Source organism: Octodon degus, unplaced genomic scaffold (assembly GCF_000260255.1).
Source record: "Octodon degus isolate 3935 unplaced genomic scaffold, OctDeg1.0 scaffold00077, whole genome shotgun sequence".
Taxonomy (NCBI): domain Eukaryota; kingdom Metazoa; phylum Chordata; class Mammalia; order Rodentia; family Octodontidae; genus Octodon; species Octodon degus.
In genome coordinates, this window is record NW_004524653.1 from 1,467,996 (window position 1) to 1,477,693 (window position 9,698).

Genomic DNA, 9,698 nt, shown 5'->3' on the forward strand with positions numbered 1-9,698 from the left:
GTAGTTACTTCCGGCGCTCCAATGTCGTCACTTCCGGTGACGAAACTATGGGCGTGGCTCCCCGTCGGGGCTGGGTGTTGCCGTTGCCAAGCGCCGATTGCCACGGAGAGCGTCGCCAGCTGCTGGGCGTGGCGCAGTGTTTCGGACCCAGCACAGTTGCGGGGTCTTCCTGCGCGGGAGTTAAGAGGAACGCGTCAGTCTGCCGCTCACGGCCACGACGCTTCTCTTCTTCCTCTTTCCAGTAGGTTCCCGCTGTACGTTCGGAATCGCTCGCCCACGCTCCGGGAGCGCAGCGTGGGTGGGGATGACTCCGGAGCCCTCTCTGCTCGCCGGCCCCATCCCACCCAAGCCTTGTGCGCACCCAATGAAGCCATCCTTTGTATGCCAGAGTTCTTCCACAGCCCCTTGAATCCCAAGCTAACATAATTTTTACGTGTTAAAAAGCAGATATATGCGCTGAAATGGCGAATGAGACTGGGCATAGTGGCGCGCGTCTGTAATCCCAGCACTTGGGACGCTGTAAACAGGGGAATTACAAGTCCAATCTAGTAGTGAGACCCGGAACACCCTGTAGACCCTTCCCTAAAATACAGAAAAACAGCAGATATAATTAACATTATACAGTACACTGGTTCTTACAAAGAATACTCTGTTAGCTCCAAGCTGTCTCAAAGAGATGTGTTATGTTATCTGTAATGAGAACACAAATCCCTTGCAAAAGCCAGGATTGTGTCTGGCTCCTTTAAGTATTATAAACATCAGGGGAAAGCCCTTCCTCTGCCCATACAACAGACCTTCATGATTGGAAGTTACCGCGTTGAAAGTCGTCCCCTTTTGGCGACAGATGCCCAGAATAATATGTGGATGTGAAAACTTAAAGGCTATGGGTACAGAATATCTGTTACTGTGACTGATAGAAATTGGTTTATGAATTAGTGATAGTCATAATAACCGTAATCCCCCAAGGCTAGAGACTTTATGTTATTCCCTGTTGTACCTTGGTGCCTAGAAAAGTCTGTTTGGTGTACTCCAGGTGTGTTTCCTCACTGCACCAAAAGAAGATACAGGCTCATTTGGAGAGGGGCGATGAGCCCAGTTTGAGCTGACCCTAAAGCTGCGAGAACTGCAGAGCTCTTGGCATGTAAAGACTCCCTCTAAACCCTTGCACCGAGAGGCTTGGCCCAAATCTCTCACAGCTTCTAGCAGCATAAAGCTGTACCCCTGGAATGACCGCACCCTCCATGCAGCGCCTGCTCAGAAAGCTCAAAATGCAATGTCAGCTCTGCTCAGACAGCTCAGGCAGCTGGAGGCCCCTCTTCCTCCTTGGTTTCCTCTTTTAGAATATTGGTCTCCAAGCTACTTTGTGCTTCTGTGACACTATACGGAGATAAAACCTGAGTGCCGCACACTGTTATCATCATAGTAACTCTTTGGGGTTGAGAGCCGGCTGCCATGTCGGTCGTTGTGTGCGCTTCACTGATTTGATCCATCTGATTCTCCCAGCTACCTGGAAAATAGGTGTTGTTCTTGTTGGCTTTCCTCTCCTGCTGCCTTTGTTGATGGAAGCAGTAAAGGAGATTCCCTTACAAGGATCCTTGGGAACAATTTTGTATCTACTGAACTGTGGATTTGAAGAGAAAGAAGCCATAGAAAGGAAAAATCAGGGGCTGGGGAGATAGCTCAGTGGTTTAAGTACCTGCCTCACAAGCTCAAGGACCCAGGTTTGATCTCTGGTACTGCATGCCGAGCTGGCCCCCATACCCCAGGCATGCTGTGCAGGCTAGGGAAACGGGGTGTGGTGGTGCACAACTGTAATCCCAGTACAGGGGAGGCTGAGACAGGAGCATCGCTACATCAGATCTATATAGTGAGCCCCTGTACCAAATTAATTAATTAATTAATGATTTTTTAAAAAATGTTTTAAAAATGAAAAATCAACCTCTAGTAAAACGAGTGTTTCCTTTTCATTTGGCAGTGCTGAGGATCAAACCTAGAGTCTCATGCATGCTAGGCAGGCACTATCCCATTGAGCCACATCCCTAACCTCAAATTGATGTTTCTTAGCCTTTTTGGAGTCCTCAGTTTTGTTTCAGAATTTGATGAAAACTTTAGACTTATTCTCAGAAAACTGGCTAATAGCGTACACAGAATGCTGCGCACAGTTTATACTCATTTGTACTGGATGAAAGGTAGAGTTCTTGCTCAGCAGGCATGGAGCTTTTCACCAAAGAAGGCTTGAATAAAATGTAGTGGGAATTAGGTGATTACTAAGAGAATTCAAGACAAAAATTACTTGTAAGTTTTAGTTTTAGGGAAATAGTCTAAGACTAGACAGGGCTTTTCATAGATTGACCTCTGTACTGTTCTAGGTTCATGATGGTCACTTTTCTTTTTCTTACTGGGCCTCAACCACACAGGGTCCTAACTCTCCGGTCTCCTGCTGTCCCCTCCCTTAAGCGGCATCATCTTTTTCCCCAGGTATTTGCCTAGCTGGTTCTCTCTGGTGACTCCAGCTTTGCTCTAGAGTCTCCGACATAGCTCAGTGGCCTAAAGCCCTGATTAGGCATATTTAGGCAAGCGCAGGGGACCACAGTCCGATCCCTGGCACCACATGCCGTACCATCCCTGCCCTTAGCGCTGGGCAGGGGGAAAAAAAAGTTATTCTAGATCCCCCTCTAAAAGAGTACCCATCCATCAGCCTTGCCTCTTTTTTTTTCTTTTTTTTTTTTTTTTTTTTTTTTTTTGCGGAACCAGGGATTGAACTCAGACCCTTGTGCTTGCCAGAGAAATGCTTATTCTACTGAGCCATCTCCCCAGCCCCAACAGCAACAACTTCTCCCCCTTTTCTTTATCATTTGCATCCCCCCTCATTATATTACACATTTAAGTTTTGATATCTTATTCACTGTGGATGTTTATGTTGATTTTTGGCTCCTTAAAATATTGCTTCAGGGCAGGGGATGGAGCTCAGTGGCTGAGGGCTTGTTCAACATCCCTAAGGCCCTGGGCTTCATTCCCAGCAGTGCAAAAGAAAATCAATGAACCATTTATTTTTGATTACTAAATGTTGTGCAACCCCATTACGTGTGACCTTAGTGGAGGGGCCTTCGGGTGTGTGGCCTGGGTGGGTGTCCATTTCCCTTAGTGGGAACAAAAGCCCATGTCTCCGTTCTGTTGCCTGCAACATCTTTAGCCATCAGCAAAGGCCTAGGACAGGCACAGGGCATACTTTTTCAGGGAATCAGTAAAAGGCAACCAGTATTAGCAGATAGCATCCATGAACCTCAGTATGGGTGAAAACCCAAGGGGGAGCTTTGGGAGTACTGAGAAACAAATAGAAACACTTAAAAAGATGTTTTATAAAACACACGTTGTTACCAAAGCAGCAACATGACTCCCCTGGGCTTGTCATGCTGGAAGATCTCTGAAGCGATCTTCCATCCTGATGAACTTAACTTGAGGTTGAGTTGCTACCGCCGCCTCGACCACCAGATCACCCACCATTTCCGCTTCCTTCCTTGGGAGGAAATGGTACAGTACTCTGTATGTTGAGCCCAGATATTTAACAAAAAATCACCACAGGCTGAAATTATGTGCTTAGTTCTCTTAGAATGTTTTCTCAAGTAATCATCCTATTAAATTAATCAGTGGAAATAGACCACGGTCTTTCAAAAAAGGAAGGAAACACCTTTAGCTGAGAGCAGCGTTTTTCATTGTTTTGTACACAGTGCTTTTGTTGACTGGTCTTTGGTTTGAAGTGATCTCGAAAAGAAAGATGTGTTTGTTAATCAGTAGAGTCTGTCGCTTAGAAAGGACCCTAGATCGGTGCATTAATAGTAATCATTCAATAAACACGTGCTGCTGTTATTGTTCTTGTATAAAATTTGGCAATACAAATATGTTGCTTGCCTCCCTGCCACCATCCCTCTTTCTAGCAATACTTTTTTTGTGTGCCAGGGATCGAACTCAACTCAGGACTTTGTGTTGAACAGGCAGGTGCTTAAGTCACTGAGCTCTGCCCCTGGCCCCCCAGCAGTATTCTTGACTTTTGCTGAAGATGTTTCTCCGTACGCATCTCTCAGTTCCATTCATCTTCTGAGCACAGCTCCTGTCCTTGGTTCTGGACCACCCTGTCCAGGGCATTAGTGGCCAACAGCCTTGGAAGATGTCGCCAGAGCCTCTCTCGAGAGCAGAGGGAGTTTGCTTGCTGTTCAGCACAATGAAGATGCTCTCTTAATTACCTTTATTACCAAGGGCCTATTATTTTGTATTTAGTAAGGGTCTACAGGGTCTCACTGCGTAGATCAGAGTCGTACTGATGTGTTCAACCTTCCAAGAGCTGGGATTACGGGCGCGCTACCACACCCAGTCTCAATCACCATCTCGGCGCGTTCCAGGGGCAGGGCCGGCATGGCACGCTGGGAATCGAACCCAGGGCACTGCGTCTACCTAAGCAGGTGCTTCAATCCGCTGAGCTATTTGGCCAGCCTGGTCCTCCTGTATTTGCTTTTTGTTGCTGAGACCAAACACCTGAGAAAATCATTTTGGAGGCGAAAGCATGGCTGTGGCTTACAGTTTTCGAGGGTTCAGACCGTAGCTGGCCGGCTCCCTCGCTGTGGACCAGAGCGGAGGCAGCGCATCACAGCGGCAGGCCTGGGAGAGAGAAGCTGCTCACTTCCTATGAGCCCAGAGCAGAAGACGGGAGAGAGAGGCCAGGCCAGAGGCGGGACTAGGGACCGAGCACAGTCCCCCCCCACCCCCAACACGCTCAGGGTCCCTGACTCACACCCCCGACTGGGCCTGCTTCCTGTTTCCAGCAGCTCGCAGCAACGCCTCCAATGATGATTGGAGCCCGTGTCATCCAATCACTTCCTGGGAGCCCAGCGTGTGACAGCACCTACCTGATCCCAGACTCCTGGAATGTGGGTAATGGTTTGAAGATGAGAATGCCAAGCTGGCTTGCACTGAATGCTTAGAGTTCAGCTAGGAACTCAGGCAGCTGGTCTGGCTGGCATCCTCAGAACGGTCTATCTCAGAGATTGGCTCTTGGTTGGCCACGAGGAGGTTTGCACCATCAGTAGCCCTTGGCACTGAGGCTCTCCTCAGCTTCTGGGGTGGCCGCATCCCACACGTGCTGCCAGGGCTCGTTGCTGCTGGGTGCCAACTCTGGGAAATGCATGCCGATCCCCACATTTCACCCCAGGCACCTCCTCCCTGTGTGGGTTTTACTTTCTGTCTCAACAAAATAAAGCATAACTGGGAGTCCAAAGCCATTTTGTACCCTATGAGGCCGTCTAGTGACTCCTGGAGCCTGGAGTTACCTTGGGGCCACTGACACAGCACCTGATCCCGGAACCTCGGGTCTCCTCTGGGCATCCATGAAGCATTGCTAGTGTTAGTATGAGGTAGGAAGAAAAGCCTTTTAGGTGCTAGAAGGAGGGGGTGTGGGGACCTTTTGTCTGTGTCCATGTGTCTGTGAGATACCTGATAACTTACTGTACACAGAAAGAAATCTTTCTCCTCTGGCCATGAACCAAGAAGGCCATAATCCAAGGCAGCCGCCCTGCAAGGATCAGAGTTGCCTCCAAGAGTGTGAGACCAAGACACCGCTCCTGTATGTATCACCCTGTTAGAGCCCCTGAAGCCAACCAGATGACCCAGACTACTTTAAGGTAACTCAGTCAGTACATTTCTGCTACTGCTTAGGACAGACTGTAGATGGTTTTCTGTCACTTGGAACAGGATTCTTTTGTTTTAAGTATTTGTTACAGGGTCTCGCTATGCAGCTCGGACTCCTAGTGATCCTCTGTTTTCAGCCTCCGCAGGACTGGAATTATGGGCATGCGCCACTATGCCTGATCTCAATGGCTGGCTCAGGGTATTGGGGGTGGGGCTGGTGCAGCACGCAGTGCTGGGGATCAAACCCCAGTCCCTGCACTTGCCTAAGCAGGTGCTTAGTCCACTGAGCTATCTCGCTGGCCCTTGAGGAACAGGATTCTAACTGATGAACTGCTACTGTTCAAAGAATGTGGCCCTCCAGACTCTCCCTGTCCAGCTGCAGAGAACTAAGGCCCACCATGGTGGGCTTTCTCTTTACAGAGCCTGGAGATTGAATAAAACAGCCAGTCTTTAGCAGTGAGTAACTTAAACGCACCTCCCAAGGGCGCAGGAGCAGACAGGAGCAGCACCTGGTCCCACCACAGGGACCGAGCCTGTGGATGCTGTCTCTTGGGGATGAAGGTGTGTGCCTGAGATGCACATAGGTGACACAGAAAGGATAGTGTAACCATAGCGGCATGAGCAAAAGACTCAGCCTAAAGGGGGAAGGAGTAGGTGGTTTGACTGGGGGGAGCCCGGGGCCGCTGCCACATCTGTACCCAGTGATAAGTATCCTGACCACACCGTGCTTTCCTGTCTGCACCATCACAGATGACAGTACCAGGCGCAGAAGAGCTTCGCCTTTACAGCAGCTCGCTGCAGACTTAGGGTGAAGCCCCGAAGGGCAAAGCAAGCACCAAAGGCTTCACTTAGATACCAGAACTCGGGTGGCAGTGATCAGACTTCCAGAGAGAGGATTGCAGCCAGAGATGCTTCTGTTCATGATTATATTTAAATAACATCATCAACTGTAACTGATCTGCAGCAGCCAGGGTGCCTTTCTCAGGTGAGCAGTGGAATCTATCAACATAGCATCTGTGGTACACAAAATAGGTCAGTAGCGAACCAAACGGAACACGTTACGTCACAACCATAGCAGGCGTCTTTAACCTGGATGCGATAACACAGCAAATACATATGTATACACATATATATTCATGGAAGACACAAGTATAATTTGTATTGATCTCAAGGAACTGATTCAGTCCCAAATGGAAAAAAGTGTGACATTTTCTCATGGAAGTACTGTCAATCTTCTGAAACTAAGAAGTTCCCTTCTGATTTGCACCTTTTCCTCCCTATATATTGCAGACCTCTTTCTTCACCACTTCATCATCTCTGTCCCCACCTAGGCTGTGAGCCGGCATGCCTCTGATACCACTCCAGCTCTTACAGCTTGAGCATAAGTGGCCCTCAAAAAGTGCTGATCCAATGAATGTGAGCCATGCACACATTAGACTCACACGGAAAACGATACCCACGAAGTCGCTTCCAACGCTGACGCTGTACACCTACATGTCATGCCCCGTTTCGTGATGTCCACACTTAACACCTGACTCTCCAATCCCCCCTCGGGGTGGCTCAGCCCCTTGCTACTACAGGCTCTGGGTGCGTGGCTGTCGCTCACATCTGCTTATGCTCCACTAGCTTGTCCCCTGAGACCGGGTTGCACAGGCGGCCCATACAAGCGTTAACCTCGCAGGAAGGAGAAAGGGCTCATTCCAGCGTCCCTCGGAACTGCCTTGTGTGATGCTCCAGCTTCTCGGCTTCGGCCTGGAGCAGCCCCAGGGCCGTGGGGCTCGGGTACTTGAGCACTGCGTTCTTGGTGGCCAGCGCCAGGTCCTTGAGCAGCCCGCACAAGCGGCTGCTGTTGCGCAGGATCTCGTTGCGCGTGTCTCTCTCCTGTGTCTCCCTGCACAGAGTGTCCACCAGCTTCTGGCCCACTGTGATGACCAGCTTGCTCTGCGTGACGAGGACCTCAGGGGTCTGGCTGGCGCCAAGGCTGCTGTGCAGCACGCGGATGGCCTTGAAGAGCGCCCCGAAGTACAACCGGCCATGCTCCGAGAGACAGAGCTTCCTCTCAGGGCCCGGCTTGCCCCGCGCTTGGGTCAGAGAGCTTGCCGTCTAAAGAGGAAGAAAGAAATAGATAAGCAGATCAGTCGGCAAGCTGTGGTTGTCTTCCCTTTCCTGCTTTTGCTCAATTAGCAAGATTTTTGTTTTTAATTAGAGAAAGTTGCATTTATTAAATCAGTGCTGCAACATTTGTCTGACTGACTTGCCCGAAGCACTGGCACACCTCGGCCAGCCACGGGGAACCGCTGCTGGGCGGCGCGCTGGCAATGCCCACGGCGGTGATCTTCGCAAGTGCCAGGAAAGCTGCGGATGTAGCTCAGGGCTGCAGCATGTGCTTAGCGTGTACAAGGCCCCACGTTTGCTCCCCCTGGTAAGCTCAAGACCAGTCTGTACTGCATGGTGAGACAGGCCTCAAAACAAAACAAACAAACAAACAAACAAACAAAAGAAGACAGACCAACAAGTCTGAAAGAAAGAGAACAAAGCAATAAGAGGAGAAAAAGAAACGATGATGAGATTTTTAAAAAAAAATTTACTCATAGAGTAGATTTTAAACTGGGTGTGGTGGCACCTGCCTGTAATCCCAGCACTTGAGAGGCTGAGGCAGGAGGATCAGCACAAGTTTGAGGCCAGCCTGGACTACAGAGTGAGATCCTGTCTCAAGATAAATAAATGAATGAATAAATGAATTTTAAAGCTTTTACAAATTCTTTTTATTTCCAGTAGCCAAGGTATAGCTGATCTCCTGAAGTTCACAGGCCGAATCAAAAAGGCTGACCTAATGGCATCTGTCTTAATGCTGAAATGCTTATCTGCTAATAGGAGTTCAGCAAACTTTTACTTTCATGAAATATACTTCCTGGGAAATAGGATCGCCGGATGTGGTGGCACACTCCTGTAATCCCAGCACCCAGAAGGCTGAGGCAGGAGGACTGCTATGAGCGTGAGGCCAGCCTGGGCTATGTAAGCAAGTTCAAGGCCAGCCCGAACTGCATAGTGAGACCCTGGCTCAGAAAAAAAGAAAAAGAAATAGGGTTAACTTACCCCCAAAAGGCAAAGGTTAGACGCAAGCACTCCAGGTAAAAATTGTCAGCTCCCTTATTGTTGTTGTTGCTATTATTATTATTGTATTTTTAGGGAACAGTCTACAGGGTGTTCAGGGTCTCACTACTAGATCAGACTCATAGTGATCCACCTGTTTACAGCCTCCCAAGAGCTGGGATTACAGGTGCACGCCACCAGGATCAGTCTCAATTGCTGTCTCAGGGAGCCCCAGGGGCAGGGCCGGCATGGCAGGCCCGGGAATCGAACTCCTGGCCCCTGCGCCTGCTTGCAGGTGCTTTAATCTCCCTTGTTATTTCACTCATTTATTTTTGTGGACCTGTGGGACTGATCCCAGCAACACACTGCCACCGAGCCCCATCCCCTGCCATTTTTGAATTTTTCATTTTAAATTTTAGAGGTCTGTGTCATTAAGTTGTCCAAGTTGGGCTCTAACTTGTGATGCTCCTGCCTCAGCCTCCCTCAGTGCTGGGATTTATAGACCTGCTGTTTAGAGGAGAGGCTGCCAGGGAGGTTCAGTTAACAAATTAAAGTTCTAGAACTCAAAGTTAAATACCTAAGGGGCTAAGGAGATTGCTCAGTAGAATAAGTGCTTGCCTGGCAAGTATAAGGGCCTGAGTTCAATCCCTGGTTCCGTAAAAAAAAAAAAAAAAAAAGAAAAAGAAAAAGAAAAAAAAAATTTAGATGCCTAAACCTCAATTCTCCCTGTCTGTCTATCTGTCTGTCTGTCTGTCTCTCTCTCTCGCTCGCTCTCGCTCTCACTCTCTCTCTCTGTCTCTGTCTTTCTCTCTGTCTGTCTCTTGGCAGGGTTTCACTATGCAAATCAGGCTGGTCTTGAACTCACTGTGGAGCCAGGCTGGCCTCAAACTCACAGGGATCTTCCTGCCTCAGCCTCCCGCTTACTG

The 9,698-nt window shown here is 49.0% G+C and overlaps 1 protein-coding gene across 1 annotated transcript in view; it reads right to left on the reverse strand.

Moving 5' to 3' along the window:
- Positions 1 to 6,767: 6,767 nt before the first annotated feature.
- Positions 6,768 to 9,698, reverse strand: part of Cass4 (Cas scaffolding protein family member 4) — a 38,762-nt gene continuing 35,831 nt past the window's right edge. Inside the window, exon 6 of the mRNA XM_023720777.1 lies at positions 6,768 to 7,782. Within this exon, the coding sequence (XP_023576545.1) occupies positions 7,375 to 7,782 (408 nt within the window). The 3' untranslated portion in view covers positions 6,768 to 7,374. The remainder of the gene's footprint in view (positions 7,783 to 9,698) is intronic.